Source organism: Photinus pyralis, unplaced genomic scaffold (genome assembly GCF_008802855.1).
Source record: "Photinus pyralis isolate 1611_PpyrPB1 unplaced genomic scaffold, Ppyr1.3 Ppyr1.4_LG5, whole genome shotgun sequence".
Classification (NCBI taxonomy): Eukaryota; Metazoa; Arthropoda; class Insecta; order Coleoptera; family Lampyridae; genus Photinus; species Photinus pyralis.
In genome coordinates this window covers 48,672,688-48,690,376 of record NW_022170596.1, presented here as the reverse complement: position 1 = coordinate 48,690,376, position 17,689 = coordinate 48,672,688, and the positions used below count along the sequence as shown (strand labels likewise).

At 37.0% G+C, this 17,689-nt stretch overlaps 2 protein-coding genes and 1 long non-coding RNA gene across 7 annotated transcripts in view; 2 read left to right on the top strand and 1 right to left on the bottom strand.

Annotated features, from left to right (window-relative positions):
* Positions 1-3,316, top strand: part of LOC116170520 (HEAT repeat-containing protein 1 homolog) — a 14,921-nt gene extending 11,605 nt beyond the window's left edge. Inside the window, exon 4 of the mRNA XM_031486980.1 lies at positions 731-3,316. Coding sequence (XP_031342840.1) covers positions 731-3,245 — 2,515 coding nt within the window. The 3' untranslated portion in view covers positions 3,246-3,316. The remainder of the gene's footprint in view (positions 1-730) is intronic.
* On the bottom strand, positions 3,246-17,689 carry LOC116170523 (seizure 6-like protein). Of its 5 annotated transcripts, none has more exons than XM_031486989.1 (9): positions 17,559-17,689; positions 15,863-16,034; positions 13,339-13,442; positions 12,900-13,091; positions 12,475-12,846; positions 8,436-8,528; positions 8,302-8,386; positions 5,597-5,702; positions 3,262-3,376 (listed from the first exon to the last, which is right to left on the bottom strand). In XM_031486989.1, the coding sequence occupies exons 1-8, from the start codon at positions 17,617-17,619 to the stop codon at positions 5,636-5,638; spliced, it is 1,146 nt and encodes a 381-aa protein (XP_031342849.1). In that variant the 5' UTR covers positions 17,620-17,689; the 3' UTR covers positions 3,262-3,376; positions 5,597-5,635. The 5 variants fall into 5 exon arrangements, with proteins under 5 accessions (XP_031342847.1, XP_031342848.1, XP_031342849.1 ...); XM_031486990.1 differs by lacking the exon at positions 3,262-3,376 and adding an exon at positions 4,279-5,125; XM_031486987.1 differs by lacking the exon at positions 5,597-5,702 and having other exon boundaries at positions 3,246-3,376.
* LOC116170529 lies at positions 7,324-13,345 on the top strand. Its single transcript, XR_004145250.1, has 3 exons — positions 7,324-7,642; positions 7,695-7,941; positions 13,227-13,345. It is a non-coding gene; the product is annotated as an uncharacterized LOC116170529 (long non-coding RNA).

Below are 17,689 nucleotides of genomic sequence, written 5' to 3'. Positions count from 1 at the left end.
AAATCTGTACCAACATACCTAACAAAGACGGAGATATATTTTTCACCGTATGTAGAACACTGCACATGCGCAATAGCATTTTGGCACACGAGCAAGGATTTAAAATGTGTCCAGTGTGGTTATGCAGCAAAACACATTTATTAACACACAAGGTCATCAAGGACCAAAGTGCGCTTTCATCACCAAACGTAAATCCCGTCTTAAAGCACATCTTAATATCTAACATTTAAGACAGACCCCGCGAAGGATAAAATATGACAGGTGTGATTTTGTGACCAAGTACAAATCATACCTTCGGAAGTAATAGGAAATTTCTCCTTTTCTTTAAAGCAGGATAATAAGTATTTCATTGCACATAGTTTCCCTAATTGACCATCGTTATATCTTCTATGGTTTCCGAGATCCCCATGATAAGACATCCTTATCTTGGACACAGTGTATAATAATATTTAATGTTGGCTCAGTGATCCATCAATTTGCCTCGAAGTTCAGGAAATTATGAACATTGAGATGGCAGTAAAGTGAAGTACCATCCTGCCGATAAATAAAATCCGCAAATGAATTTATCTACTTACCTGTAGTATTTTATCTGTGTCTTACTGTTCAAGAAGTTAGTCCATGCAAGCAATGTAGCAGGCTTCCTGTTGTAGGTCGATCGCTTTATTTAGAACTAACAAAGCAACCAATTTTAGCAGTATTATAAGACTAAAAATTGTTCTTGTACTTCTAGAGCATCTCAAAATCCACAAACTCACCATCACGCCTTATTGTTATTGGCGGAAATCGCATCTTTAATTCCGAAACAAGTGCTCCACCACATTATCGCCATATTTACGTTTATGGGATCCTCCGTCCTACGCCACGACGATGAGTACAGCTTCCAAATAATTACGAAAATTATAGACACAGTTACGCCCATATTAATAGAAGATGGCAAAACGGAAAGTGTCGCGCAGGTATTGCGTGTATTCGTCGATGCCGTGTTAGACATACCAGAACATCGCCGCATGCGTCTTTTCAAGCAGTTGTTAACGCGAATTGATACAAAAGAAAACTTGCATTTATTTGTACTGATCGTACTGGAAGCGCAAGTGGTGCACGGTCAAGCTGAAAAACAAAAGGCGCACAAGTCGCTAACAACTAACGAATCGCCCAAACGTTTGGACATCGCTGCAGAATTGTGCAGGGAATTTTCACCTGAAATAGTCATAAACACTTGCATTAAAGTGTTACAGTACTTGAGCAAGCTTCCGGAGGAGAAAAAGAATGACACTCAAAACATTGACAACTATACTTTTGATATCCAGCGATACACCCCTAAACAGTTCCGCCATTACAAATATATAATAATATTCTTCATATCAAACTTGCTCAGCTCGAAACAGTTTGTAACACAAGTAGCCGCACTCTCAGAAACCGATATGCAACAGTTAGAAACTTCTTTTAAGGAAGCAATCATTGTAATGCTTAAACACATTCAGACGACCGCCAAATTAGTTGACAGCAATATAAACACCCCCCAATCGCAGTACTGGCGAGTCATGCTCCACTACAGTTGCGACACTTTAGATGCGCTCAATTCCCTGCTGACAGAAAAAATGTTCCTGCTTGTAATACACGGTTTGATGGTTTACAGTCTCAGCACTATACGTAAACGCGCCTTAGATTTGCTGAACAACAAACTGCAAGATAAAACGGATTTCATCAACGAATGCGATAAGGAAGAACTTTTCAATGTAATTGTAACCCCCCTCATCAACATAATACGAACGATCGAAGACCCGAATCTGGATGCCGATCAAGAGCAAGTCATTCAAAAAGCGCTGCTCTCGTTAAAATTAATTGTTAAACATCTTGGGGCCGATAATCCCGAGAAATTTCGACCAATTTTGAACTTCACAGCCGAGTTGGTGCAAAACGGGCGTGGCGCAATCAGTGACAATGTTCTCGCCTCACTTATACTATGCGTTGCCGAGTTGTGCAATCAACTGCGCGCCCATGCGATAACCAGCTTGACCAAGTGCATGCCGGTGATGCTCAAACTGTTAAAGCCGAACAAGGAAGCTGCTCCAAGTTTGTTGGTCACCAGCAATGTGGCCGCTATTAACAAAATTCTGGATAGTCTGTCGCTTTTTCTGAGCCCGTTCCTCAAAAAGCTGTTGTGTGGGGTTTCAATACTTGCGGCGAAGTGGGGTATGCTACGATCAGATGATGCAAAGATAACTGTGTTTAACGCGAAGGTGCAGAGTGTACAGGGGAAGCTGGGGCAGTTGGTACCATTTCGTGTGTTGCTGCCTGCCGTTCAAGAGTCATATGCAGAGTTGGTAAACAAAGGGAAATTTTCTGGAATCGAACCCTTAATGAAAATTTTATGCGAGAGCCTGAATGCTTTGAAAGGCAATGACGTTCAAGGTCATTTGGGAGATTTGACAAACTTCTTTTTGCAAGCTCTTCAACTGCGCACAGACGGCAAGTGCGAAGATGTAGAGCAAATTGAAGAGAATATTATTAAAGCAATCAGCAGCTTGGTTTTAAAATTATCTGAAACAACATTCAGACCATTGTATTATAAAATATTCGATTGGGCAGTGCGAACGGATGTTAAAACCGCACGTGTGATCACCTTCTACAATTTATCGCATGTGTTTGCGAACTCTCTGAAGGGATTGTTCTCCTTGTTCGCCGGCCACTTCCTAAACAATGCTGCGAAACTTTTAGATGAATGCAACCAAGTAAAAAGTGAAAGTCTCTACTTTGACGAGGAGACTAAAAGCGTAATGCTTGTCGAGAATATTTTAAAAACTCTTCACACAATTTTCATGTACGACAGCCAAAAGTTTGTGAATAAGGAACGGTTTGAGGTGTTAATGCAACCAATCGTCGACCAATTAGAAAACGCGTTGGACGGGTTGGATAATTTAGAAAGTAGAGCGAACAAAATTTTAATTCCGTGCATAGCGCAGTTCGCAGTAGCGACAGCCGATGACTCCCTGTGGAAACAAATGAATTACCAAATTTTACTCAAGACCAGGCACAACACGTCCAAAATCCGCTTAATAGCCCTAAACGCCGTGGGCGAAACTGCGAAGAAATTGGGCGAAGATTTCCTGCCACTTTTACCCGAGACGATACCTTTCCTCGCCGAGCTGTTGGAAGACGAAGATGAAGTCGTCGAGAAGTCCTGTCAAAAGATGCTACAAGAACTTGAGAGGGTTTTAGGGGAACCATTGCAAAAATATTTTTAATTAGTAAGGTATAAAATTTACTTGGATCATACTAATTACATTGTTATTGTAGAATAAATTATATTTGAAGAGTCTTCGTTTGATTCGTCGATAATGTTCCTAGTTCCTCTTCGGTGAATTCCGGTAGTTTCCTGAAAAGGTAAAATACAAACATTATACCTTTATGTTTGCCCATTTTTTGAAAAATCACATGAAATGAAATGAAAGTCTTATTTTTGTAATCTTATTTTCTGTTTTGTTTTTCATACTGTTATTGTTATCTTTGTATTTATAGCAAAGAGTAACCATAATAAGAGATCCAACGGCATAGAGAATAGTGTTGCATATGTATTGTGTGTTGCCTAACAAATTTTACTGCTTTTTCTCAATTTTATTGGCGTACGCTACGCCTAAGGGGCTATTTCAAGGCTTCAAACTTGTTTAGAAGTTTATAAATATCATTGCAGAAATCCCAATGTTGCCAAATGTTTAGTGTTTGCTTGTACTTATTTAGGTATCTATTATTCCTTGAAATGTATGATGTTTAGAGATATGTTATTCCATTCTACGCTTATGGCACAATTTATTAAGGTCCGAACGCTTGTTGGTTAGATTCATAGGTGCGAGGATATGTTCTTCGTGTAACAATAAGCCGTACTCCAGAAACTCTATATTTGGAGTGGAAGCCAATGTTGTTTTCAAAAATGAGAACATACACTGCATTATCAATCGTTTATATGCATAAATCACTACCAGAATGCGCGGTGGCTCAAGTTGAGCGGCAAATTTACATACATATACTTATGTGTTTTTTCCGCTACTAGCCAATGGTGACTGAAAGACATATGTACGACGCATTGAGTTTTCTAACTCAATGGTACGACGCTTAGTTGCTAGGAGACCGATGCGCGCTAGTGCTGCAGCTTAAAATGCGGGTCGAGAGTATTTTTTTAATTGAATTGTTTAAATGAGAATAACGTGTAAATATTTAATTAAATTTATTCAACGAGTGCAGATTTATTAATTTATTATTTAACTGCACTATATATTTTAACTGATTATTGGATTAGACTGATGTTTTTTTTCTCAGGACATAAGGATTATTGCATTGTAATGATTGATTGTTAATGATTAAACAACTCAGCGTATGTAGGCATCTATACAAAATTAATTCAATACGCGCCAATATTTAAAGAGGCGGTTAGTTCTGGTCACCTCTACGCGAGGGCCCGCTTTTGGAATCCTAGCGGGCGAGTTCTTATAGCCAACACACGTTTATACCATTGCGCTGTATCTCTTATTATGGGTACTCTTTGTTTATAGTTAGATTTGGTGTGCATTTTCGGAGGGGATAAGGTATTTTAAAACTGAAGGTGGAGTTAATGCCGATTCACATATCGGTTAGCTTACGATCAAAACATGTTCATAAGAAATACACGCAACAATAATTGACTGCACAGTGAGCAGACCATGATCTCACACTACATTACTGACTCACTATTTTAAGTGTTGTTTTTATAACAAATTTGAAATTATGTGCTCAACATCTAAATTTCTTAATTTTTGAGATATCTGAACACATTTTAGCAATAAAGCAATTGAAATTAATAGGACAATGAAAACTCAAAAGCCCTAAGGTGTAGGGTTAATGCCAACAAAAAGAAAAACAACTGAATACAGAGTATAGTGGTACCGTAAACTTGAGTGACTTACCATTTTGAAGATTTTGTACATATCACCCTTTAGCTGAAGTATTAAGTATTTGTTTCTGGCCCTGATTTATTAAGGGCGGAATTTTTTTCGGACGTTAGACAGATCCGTCTGTGTGGTTCAGTGTAGATACGTTGGGCTACATAGCCGGGGGTCAGGTGTTCGAATCTGGATTGAGGTGAATTTGACATCTGTGGCAAAGATGGGAATTTTCTTAGATCAGTTTCGGGCGAATTAGGAAAAACCTTTATCGAAGTAGTATAGAACAACTTCAGACCTTATGCACCTCTAAACAGCATTATGCGGATCGCTCTGTAATTGGGCGAAAGCCTGTTGAGGGCGCACAACAAGAGAGGGACAATAAATAAATAAATTAATGATCTTAAGAAATTATGTGAGAGAAAAAAACCCATTTGTGTGAGAATATATACTTAAACAAAAAAATCTAACGGCGGCCATTTTTAAATATGGCGACCAACCGACCATGATCTGGACCACGTGACCAATGTTTTTTTAGCTCCTATAGATGTTTAATAACTATCCGTTCAGAAACTTATAAGGGACATACAACTGCAAACCCTAACACTTTGTGTAAATATTTTCATACTGTTCGAGTAATGAAAATGAAGATGGAAAAAGAGGTTTATCTGCCAATGTACTACCATTCATTAGCCATGGTTAGTGGCCTTTAGTTCCCGCCATTATGTCCCCACTGTTCCGTACCCGTTGTCTCGCCCCTGACCATTTTGTCTGGAAACCGATTCGTCCCTAGAGAAATAAAAAATAAGCGGCAGTCTCAACTTCAATGAAAATTGTAGATTTTTAAGAAAGAGACTATCTGACAGGAATAGCCATTTTGGAATTTTAAACGTGTTAAAGTTGAATTTAAAATGATGTCAAATGTTATAATTAATAAACAGCTGTAACTTTTTTACAAATGTGATTAGTGATTACTGTGTTTGGGGTGAATCGCGTGTAGCTAAGGTTTCAAACAATTTGTATTTTGAATTTGTGAACGCTTTCACAATAAGGGCAAATTTGATTATGCTCTTCTATTAAGTATAATACAAGTCGAGGAGGTGATCACTTCAAAGTGATAGGTACCGTAGATGTGCATAGATGTGCAATACTGCACACATTGCATCACTAATGCACATTTGTTTCTCCATATTGCACAGCTCTTATTACAGGTAACTTTTCCACGTTTTGGCATTTTAGCAAACAGAGCACTTTGAAAAATCTTATTCTACTATCAATATATTGCTCATTTAATTTTACTTAGGTAATTGTTCATTATTTAACAAGCTGCCAGTTAATAGTTTAGTAGATACCGTATTAGAGCACGGCCTCCGTGGTAACAGGAAATTGGCACACAAGGTAGATGCCTAAATAAATTTGTGCATATCTTGAACCCTGCAATAATGGGTTATTAGGAGGATTGACTAATAAAGGTTGTGATGAACTGAATCTTACGGTGACAAACAGTTGTCAGAAATTTAGCTCTGAAACTAAAAAATAAAAGCTTTAACATTCTTTAAAAACGTTTTATAATTCTTGCATTCTTGGATTACAATCTGTGAAATCAATATTTTGACTCAATTTTTGATCACACATCCTCAGCGGTGGTAAAATTTCTGGCCAGCAAAGACGTCTGTGTGCAAAGAGCCGAGGGCATCAAACTCCAAACCATTCTTGATGATAAGAGAGTTTTCGTAAAATATCGTTAATTTGAATTACATGCTTAATCAAACACCATCAGAAAGTTAACACGCTGGTTAGCAATAAAATAAATACCAAATACATTATTGTTGCTTTCAACCAAAATTCGTAAATATTTATTGCAAATTATACATAAATCATTGGACTCTTCAATAAAAATTCGGCTTATTTTCGAAAAACTTGGACGGCACCCTATTATCATTTTTTTAAAATAAAAAACTAGACGTATCAGCGTGAGATCCTACATTAAAAATCAGCTAATGAGCAAATGTACAAATGCTAAATAAAAGTAACATAAAATACATAATATTGTGTGGTAAAAAAAATGATGCCATTGTAGCACTGTTTGCAAACTTCAAATTATTCACAAATTGCATCTGGAGCGTTTGTGTTAAAACGTTTATAATAAAGATCTTGTAATCTGCGCGCTCTCGATGTTTAGAAATTTAATGTTCCGTATGTACTACTAAAAAGTCGCCAAAAATAACAACCTTTTTTGAGTTATCAAATTAACATTTCTTATTAGAATTCTTTCTGTAAAATGTTGCGACTGCTCAGCCGGGGCTTTTATTTTTAAATGCAACACCCTGTATATTTTATTGTTCTACAACATTTGCCTTTTTTCTAATTTTGTTTTGACATAAGTTGCTTCATATGATTTCTTTGATCAGTTTCCAGGAGACTAAAACCAGCTTGTTGCTAGCATTCGGCAGAAGTGGACTAAGATCATACATAGACCTTGTCACTGGACAACATCCTTTGAGATATCATCTCTGCTTCGAGGAGGAAGAGATAGCGGAACTGCTGGTGCGAATCACAAGGCCTGGGTGAGGTTGTGGCTGCGGATCCTCAAATTGTTTTTATCATACTGAGGCACGCACAAGAGATCCAAGGGTCAAAGTGCGTAGGCGTGACCCAACACAAGGAGCTTCGAGGGACGAACCCAATCTGTGTTAGAAACTATTTGTTGAAATCGCAGTATCTCAAAGGTGATGGCAGTATTTTTATGTAAGAAATTATATTTGTTTATCCTATATTTAGATACAAATTGACCAGTATTATAATTATCTGGTCTTGTATATTTTCATAAGAAAATTTGGTGTGGACAAAGATTCTCCCTTTCTATGTTTGTTTTGGAGCAAGTGCATACATATCAAGATGTACCTATAAACGGAGTACTTTATGAACAAAATCTGGCCCAAGGCCACCCAAGTCTACTTTAGCAACAAGCAGTGGATGTAAGGACCAAATTATTATAAATGAGACCATGCACCATAAGTGTCCCAAGGTCAGTATTTTATGTTGATACAGCAATGATCTTCAATATCTAAATAAGCAATTACCTACTTGAGATAAGCTTTATTGTATAGCACTATCTCTAGTGTTTTGATTAGATAGTTATGACGATTAGAAATTTGGGGACTAACCAAATATTATCCTGCACTAGCAGTGGAAACTTTCCAGCTATCTGATACACATTTAAATCAAATTGTGCTAGATGGGATGGTAAATTGAGTATGGTGCAGTTGGCACCAATGGGCATTGATTTTTGTCTCATTGACATCAAACAGCTGGTCACGTTCCTAACACTAGGTCGCAGTGGCAGATTAAAAATCAAAGTAAAAAGTAGAACAATAAGACAACTCACCTCTTTTTATACCTATAAATGACGAACAAGACGACGGCGTTAATAAGGAATAAAGCCACGATCACAATTGAGGGTATCACAATTTCTAAAAAAAAAGAAATTAGTTTAAAACTTTCGATATTATTTTACCTTACCTTCGATATCATTTGATACAGTCATGATTCCTACTTTATTTGTATTGTTAGGCGAGGTAGTAATTGTCTCGTTAATGGATAGTGTAGCATTACCTGGAACAGGGTTCAAATTAAAAAAACCGCCAAAATTCTCTATTGATTAAACATAATTCTAGTTTAGCTCACCCTTGAAACTACGCCCGCGATGTGCGCACTGAATGAGCAATTAATTGCTAATGTACCAATTAAAATTAATTATATGGAGTTAGTAGGTATAGAAACGATCACGATAAGATTATTGTAAGATTATGGCAAATGGCATGGCCAAAAAATGGGAGGGGAACCACGTGCACACTGGAATTTTAACCTCAAAAGTTTCAGAATGTAAATGACAAACGGAAGGGTTGGGACAGGATTGTGAGAGTGGAAAGGGAAGTGCGTTGCGTTTTGCTTACGGCACTTCCTTTTCTTTCGCCACGTTCAGGGTTGAGCTAATCTAAAAATAACATTAGTCAGCAGGTATTTTTGTACCAGGATCGCATAAAAAGCTCTCGTTTGCGCTCAACGCGGAGTTTTGTTACGAAACTAAATCAAATTGTAGAGCTAGAGTATGAGAGTGGGTGGGATTTGAATGTAACAGCGTTCGATAGAGGTGTTGCGTGTTTATTGTTAACGTCTAGACAGAGCTCAGAAACTGCTCGATATTACACAAAAAGCGAGACCGCAAACATTACCATATCACGTCGTCGAAATTTTAATTAATTACAAATTGCCCCCCCCCCCCAGACGAAAATAATAAAAGGGATTTCCATTAAAAAACAAATAAATAGTTCAGTTAATCTATCCAGTTTCCCCATAGAAACTTCTATCCATGAAAAAAATAACTGAGTTAAAAGTATAAATTCTGCTGATTAATATATCAAAAAATGGCACCCCCACAAATAACCCCTAAGATTGTTAAATTATTAAAAATAACACAATGCTTCTAACAGTCCCACTTTAGCTGAACCAATCCTATTGTCTTTAAATTTGTTGTGGGAACCTATGTCGTACATTGCCTATTTTTTATGTTAAATTCAAGAGTGGTTGGATGGGCCTGCTGTCTTTTTTTGAGGTACTTTTGCTTCTTTGGTGGATTGTATGCATCTTTGCTTTTGTTAAATAAGTTGTCATAGATATTCCAATCGCTTGGGTCATGATGATCACATCTCAGCGTAATCGCTTTAAAACGTCAGGTTCACGACTTCCATGGAGAATGACTGACTAATGACCCGTCTTTCGTTTTTTATCAGCAAAGAAGAAAAATCTTGTTTTGGAATCCGATATTTATTTTTTTTGCAAATTTCTCTTATTACCTATCACATATAGTGATTTCGATAGGACAAACTCGAAAATGATGTTATAAATAACATCCACGATAGCTGTTCCTACTGACATGCAGGTTGACTAAGCTTAATCAATGAAAAATATTAGAATGCTCGCCTCCTTTGATTATAAGGTCAGATGTTTATTACCATTATAATATTTTGAATCATCGTTTGTGTTGTTTCTACTGTGTCACTCACATGTTTGCACCAAACATGATTTATTTGTGAATCATTGTTTTCTTTCAATTACTCTCTCTTTCTCGCCCTCTTTCTCGCCCATGTGTGTTTATATGTGATGACACCTTTGGTGCAAATGACTGTATATGTGTATAGGACATGCAGTTAATTAAGTTAGGCTAAGGCGTTCGTCGTTACAAAGTTGTAGCATTGACGCATTACTGGTTTCATCATTTTGTCTTCTCTTGGTTCACCCTAAAAGTAGAGCTAAAAGCGATCTTTTCACCGAGCCCTATGTAAATATTTACTCAAAAATACTCTACACGAAAAATATTTTCATAGAATAATAATTTTTTGGAAAATATTCTTCGTGTAGCTACAGAATTCCCAACGTTTGCGAAATTATGAAATCTAAATTTTGTTTCAACGCACATACATCTCACATGGAGCCGATCAATAAATAAATATGCAAATTAAAATAGGCGAATAAAAGTATATTGATTAAAAGGTCTCTTCTGCCAGCTAAAATGATCGGCATACAGTCGCCACGACACATTATTCTGTCGGCGCCTACAGATATATATCACAAGATAAAGTACAAATATAACCTACGACCTATCGTCCTAAGGTGGGCTTCAGTCTCCAGTAATTGACTAAGCTACCGAGCAAAATATCTGAATTGGCTTTTCCATTTAAATCGGTAGCTGAAAGGAACTTTTTATTGAAGCTTTCCGGTCAACAGCAGACCAGAAACTCTCAGGGCGCGAGGGCGGATTGTGAGAGCCAGTGTAAACAACGAAATTGGTAAATATAATGGACCATTGGCGATATTCCAACGCTGACGCATCTCGAGCACCTCTTTATGATGAAGATTGGAAATATCATTATTACAATTGTCGCAAATTCCACAAATGACTCTATGCACTAATGAGTCTGAATGGCGACAATACCGTTGAATAAAATGTTAATATTACCTTCTTGATAAAAACTTATTGAACGTTTGGGGACGTCGCCACCCCCTTCCCAATTGTAACGTCTAGACGTTGCGATAAAACATTGTGCATACATACAAGACAATTTGCGTTAGCTTTTCCATAATAAAAGGTAATATTAGTCGATTGACCAATTTTACGGTCATCCCACATAATTATGTTAACGTTATCATATCAACAACAAGAATGTTAACGTTTACAAATAAAGCCAAATTTTGAAAAAAAGGCAAAGCAACACGTGCATTTCAATACTTACAAAAGGCGCGCACACTAAAAAAAAAGTCATTACCCGCGAGAATTTCCCATGCGTATCATGCTGATTTCAAAAAAAAGGGTGTAGAGAAGAAGTTTAATTTAACAATAAAAAATGCAAAATACCTCCAAAGTTTTCAAGCACAACACTTGCTTCTGTGAGCAGCTCCATCGTAAATGTGCGCGATTCTGGCGTTAGTAGCGAATTTATATATACGTAGTTTTTAATACACCAACAAAACCACCAACCTGGTCACTCTATTATTTACTTCTTCAGATATAGACACAGATGCGCTTTGTTTTGTACTTTTAATCAACACATGGACGCCATGATGATTATTAAAAGCGGAAACGTGGGAGGAATGTTTAGAACAAAGTCGTCTATTAAAATGACGTAACATTTAATGCAAATAAGCTACTGCGGGTGACTAACGAACGGTAATGTTTTAGAGTTGCCGATGTTGAACTTTACGAATGCAGCATCCCGTAAATAGGTTCATTGACGCTGTAATCTGTTGCGTCCCAGTGGCGGCGATCTTGTGTAACATTTTCATAACGTTTCCCTTACTTTTTATCGTTTTGTTGACAACATGTTAATTGTCACAGTGCCTGTAATCAGGCAACTTACATAACAGAAGTTACTTTCAAATTGAATTTCTTGGTGATGAATATGTATATTGTTTGGAACAATGGAATTTAATGTGGTGTGGAGATATAATAGTACTTTAATATACTATAGGTATTAGGAAGAATAGTACCATTGAGTAACTAATTACTTATTTAATCATAGTACTAAAACTATGGACTGGTACCAAATACTCCTCAAAAACATAATTCGACCTCATGTGCCACACAGTTCGATATCTGCGCAATCAAAAATGATTTGTATTGTCGAGTCACCTTTGGAATTTTTGTTTGCATGGGAAATCGTACTTCACTTGAACTTCCAAAGGCGACTCGATCAGAGAAGGGAAAACTAAGAGGGCTAGCCCGTCGAACAATCCCAGGTGCGATTCTACAAAGCGAACATTTCATCGCTCCTCGATCTCAAACTGAGTAAGAATTATTAGCGATTTTCGATTTTTACGCGGAGTGAGCGTCTAAAATACAATCCCATAGTCCTCAGTTTCAGGAGGTTTACAAAACGCGCAAAAGCAGGTCCCGAGAGGGGAGGGGGGATGTTAATAATTTTCCTTCACTTGCACGTATTTCCTCTAATTCGATTCAAAGTTTTCCTATGAAAGGTTAACTGGAAGAAACCGGAACACTTACATTTGCAATCAGGCAGAGGCACCGTCGTGTTCCACCTATACCCCAAACATTTTATAATTCGACTCCGTATTCTGGTATCAGGAAAAGCGTAACCAACGCAGCAACTGTACTCTGCAACTGTATCATTCCTATAAACTAAATATCCATCTTTGGGCGCGATTGGAGTGGAACATCCAACGGCGGTATAATAAAACATAATTCCGCGCCTCGGCAAGAGATTCTCTTTAGGCGAAGGTATAAGGGTTACATCTAACGTATCGTCTAATGACGTTATTTCGAGAGGCGGCTCGTGTTGTTCGCAAGTTGAATATAAAATCTGACCCCTATCACTAACTTCGACAATATCTGAACACTTGCTCAAATTCGGATCGGCTGAAATAGGAATATTGTGAGGATTAAGATGTGGAAGGCGTTTCGATACTCACCTACCAGTGATATGTCGTAAATTGTGACTTTGACGCGTTGTAAAGGCGGCGCATGTATCGTCCATCGGCATTTCTGTTTCCCCAGATAGAATCTCGGATAACCTGGATTATGAATAAATCCGCGCGAGATGCCGAACGTCTCCGGAGAGGCCAATAAAATCTCCTTATTGCAGTACTTCGTGAGACGGTCTTCTGTAACAGAGAGATTTTCACCCAATTCCCTTTACTGGATCATATGGGGGGGTTATTTATTTTTGATACGACCCTCGTAAGCGTAACATGCGTCCGCTTTTACCAATAATATATTAAGATTAGTTTTGGTTTCAGGGCTTACGCGAGGGCAACAAAAAGCTGTTCGGCTCGTGTGGATTCCCTAAACTAAGGGATTGTAGAAATCCCCGACGCATGCGGTGGCTATAAAATTTGTATTAGCGCTTACCTGATATACAGGCATAATTTACTGTTAAATTTCCGAGGCCCCATTTATCAGCACCTGGACAGTCTTTTGTGAGTATAAAGCTGCAGTGATTTACACCGGAACACCTAAAAAAATCAATTTGGATTAGGAAATCTCTCACTTTGTTTGCGTTTTTGTAAAGAGAAACTCATAATAATACCAACAATCCGCATTGATTTTAGGATGGGTACAGAAGGATGGTCATGGACGCGGCGTTTCGAGAGAAAACTCTCCAAAGATAATTTATGATAGGCATTGAAGTTTGCAGTCACGTGGGCATATGTAACACAGGGTAGTTCATGCAAACTTAGATTGTTTTATGATTCCGTATAAATTTTGCATTACATAAAAACAGGCAAGGCGATAAAGTATCACAGTCTTGCGGGTTTATCTAACTATTATAATTTTATTTCCTTTTCCAAAACGTGACTATATTGGAAAAAAGGAAATTAAATAACACCACGATAATAGTTCAATATTAAACGAAACTATCAATCTTTTAAATATCAATTTTAAATTTAGATATCATGACAAATTCCATTTCTAACAAATTGCTCAAGTATTCTTATGGTTTTTGATTTTTTTAATTCAATTTCCGCAACTGTTGTGTAAAAGCGAATGTACTTTCCCGTATAATAAGACTACACAATTGTTTAACAACCCCTAATATTAAAAAAGCGTAACAAATTAATTCAAAAGCGATTAAATTTAGATCAAAAATATGATAGTAGATATATATGGCAGATGGAGAACCAAGCGAAAAATTTGATCAAAAACCAAACGGTTGTTGATATAATTAGCCAGATGTCGGAAAACGGAAACGCGGGCTTTGAAATAAGGGCAGCATTCGCGTAGATCTCTGAAAAGTGCTCTATATACACAATCAATATATAAATTCTCATTAACATACGACCCTTATATAAAACTTTCACCCTCTTACGAGTTCCCCTTAATATTGTAATTTGCACCATGACCTACTCTATTTCGGCAAATATTCTCTAGCAAAAGTGTTTGCCTTTGTCAATTCTTTCATTAAGAATATGCGTGTCAATCAATGTCAATAACATGCCACGAATTCACCTGGCAGGTCTTTAAACAATGAAGCATTAGGCTGTTATCAGTAGAGTGCACCTAAGGTCCTAAAGGGTGAAGGTATTCATTCGTATGCAAATCTTTAATTGAGCTATTATTATTACTTTAGAAGATTGTAATTTAACCATTTGATTGGTTTGTTTCATGATTATACAAAATCTACTACCGAAATACCAACCCTTAGATGTTGTGCACTTCTGAGATTTTAATAAAATATCGAAGTAGATACCAACAACGAAAGCGCCCCTACGCGGACTCTAAAAGCTCGCCATGCAAATAAAGCCGCAGCGTTGGAGGGAAACATCTACAGAAACCTCAAATTGCCGGGTTCGTAAGTTTCGTTACACTTTGACCTGACTGTTTGCTACTACAACTACATCGTTAATCCCAGCGATAAATCATTTAGTTGCTTCCATAATTACCCTCTGGTGGAAGCCAAATTAACTGCTTAATTGCACGAAACTCCCGTAAAAGAATATTTATTCACTTCCTTTTGTACTGTTTTTGCACATTCACGCAGTCGTGGCAATGCGTACAAAAATGAAAACTTTCGAGTACCTTTCCACATAAAACTTTAATTCCATTTCATTGAATGTGACGGTGACGTTCACAAATTATTCATTTATAAAGGCGGAATTGGTCAATTTTGTAAGCCGCAGTATATGAGCAGGTTTAACTTATAGTTCACTTATTGATCACTTTAGATCCCTTAGGACTATACTATTTATTTATGTTGTAATTCGTCTTCATTTGGTGAAATTTTTATTTCCTCACGTTCTCTCGTCCATCAATTAGTTTCGTTCTTCGCTACCTATGTCTATAATACTTTTTACGTCTGCTTCTCTATCTATCTATCTTCTCTATTTATAATCGTATTAAATAAGTATTTATGTCTATTCACGAATATTATGGAACTTTCTAGATCAATTTGAATACAAATAAATACCTTTAGGGCATATAGTTATTTCTTATTAATTTTTTTTTAATTATTTGTGCTATTCCACGGATTAATTTCAAATCAAAGACGTTGCACCCTAAAAACACTAGTGGCGTTCTGATGACTCGTTTCTTCATTTTTTTCACACCCATAACCCATTCTTTACCTTGGCTGAGCATCCCTAAACTGCATAGGACACTGCTACAGTGAACCCATATAGACATCAAGAAAAAATTGATAACAAATAACAATCAAAGGTGAAATTGTTATCACTCAATTAAAGAGAAACAATAGCAAATACCTAACTAAATTTTGACTCTTTGTACGTATAGCTTAGGTCTACTGTGGCGGCTCTGTTCAAAGGAGCAATTTGCTTTAAATGCTGTTTAATAATCATAACTTATAAATAGAAATGGCGTCTGCTACTTATCCGAAATATGAGAGTACAGTTTATAATTAATTTAATAATTCACTTACCTTTGATTTAAGGCAATGCGTGGATGCATTGGTGGAAAAGGGGTTGGCAACGTTTCGTTAATATAGCTTTCTATCACTTCAAAATTGGCTTCCAGCACGCTAATAATTGAATTCAAGTGCCTGCAGGTTAATCGCAGAACACATGACTCGCAGCCGCTTGTTTCCACATACTCTAAAACAAACAAAGTAGTGCAATCACTATATCAATTTATAGGTTGCATTTCCAAATTACTCGCCTAATATACGATCTCAATATACACAGTTATAGTCTATAGCTAGATAACTAGGTCAAGCCCAAGTTGCTAATTCTAATACAAGAAAGTTCAAGAAAAAGGTACGGTTTTTGCTTTTGGTCAGAAGTAATGTCCCTCGATTATCTCAGGTGTAGTACATAATTAATATACCGAATCTACTGTGAGTTTTGAGCTTTTTTCCAAAATGGCGAAAGTCCCTAAGATTGAAATAAAGCCACAGAGGAACTAGTACTTCTACCGTTCTCCTCTAGCTCTAGCTCATTCGCCCCTCAAGAAATTTCGCAATTTCTCAGAAAATAATAATCCAATTTTACTTTGCTGGGAAGGGGGGGGGGTATTTCATATTACCCAGACCCCCGGTAACTCTTCCACAAAACGTTCGACCTTGGAAAAAATGATCATATCCTCTTCCCCTAAGAATTACTGCGGAGAATGAGAATATCCCCCACCACACGTTAGTTACATTGCCATTTCCAGTAAGGACCATGAGAGTACTGAAAGTTCTAGGGAAAAGTTTTAAAATTTTTAATTACTAGGTGGTTTTTAACATCCCAGAAACAATTTCTTCCAGAAGACGTTCAACCTTGAGGAGTGTCATGATGATTATTGTGAAAAAATGATCATATCCTCTTTTCCTAAGAAGTACTGCGGATAATGTAGCACCAGGGAGTCTGAGGGGGTATAAAATACTCCACAGTAGTACATCAGTTCCATTGCCATTTCCAGTAAAGCACCACGAGAGCAGTGAGGGTTCTGGGAAAAGTTATCAGATTTTTCCTTGGGATATGCTGGGTTGAATATTCCTTCGTAACCTTGGCTGAATTTTCAGAAGGCGGATATATTTCATTTAGCGATAAACGAAAACAGTTTTAGGTGATTAAAATAAGTGGCAAGTGCGATCGAAAGAGTACCTATTGAAGAGGATGACCCACAAGGACCACAGAACGATTTTGTATTGCCTATTCCTAATAACCGCCCAATTGTATTTCTTATTTTATCCAAAAATGTCGTAAGGATAAAATTGATATTACGACAGAGAACAATTTTACAAAGTGCTACAAGATTTACGTATATTTCGAATCAATCTGATGTAGTAAATCGCATACCTTCCGAAAGGGTTGTAAATCTTTATTATAAACGTCAAAACAAATTTTGCTCAAATCTCCATTGATTCTGCTCATACTTCACACAACTAAAGCAAATTTGCAAATTTAAATTTCAATTAAACTTTATCGGATGTTAATGGAAATGTTAGTCCGAAGAGATGGTGTAATAAATAAGGGTGAATCGGTATTGAAAAATTATCGGGGGTCGTAACAATACATTGTGTCCGTGCATACTATTCCCATTGCAGATAATTTTTTTACTACCTACTCTCTAAAAGGATTTTTGTGTAAGGAAAGATACAAGTGGCGCCAAAAACACAATAAATTTTTATTTACCTATATATCCGCGTACCTCTTCGGTAACCAAGATGAGCAGTAAACCAATTTTAAACCACATCTTCCCTTATTAAAACTCATCACGAAGCCCGCACATTTTCTTCTTAAATTAATTAAGGGATTTCGCATAT

Bases quoted from the DNA above. Each gene is read 5' to 3' on its own strand.
- LOC116170523 (XM_031486987.1), bottom strand. From the start codon at position 17,619: ATGTGGTTTAAAATTGGTTTACTGCTCATCTTGGTTACCGAAGAGGTA. The intron at 13,443-15,862 runs GTAAGTGAATTA...TGATTTTTTTAG, and splicing joins CGCATTGCCTTAAATCAAAG to GTGTTCCGGTGTAAATCACT. The intron at 3,377-8,301 runs GTGAGTTGTCTT...TTACCTTTTCAG, and splicing joins ATTTATAGGTATAAAAAGAG to GAAACTACCGGAATTCACCG.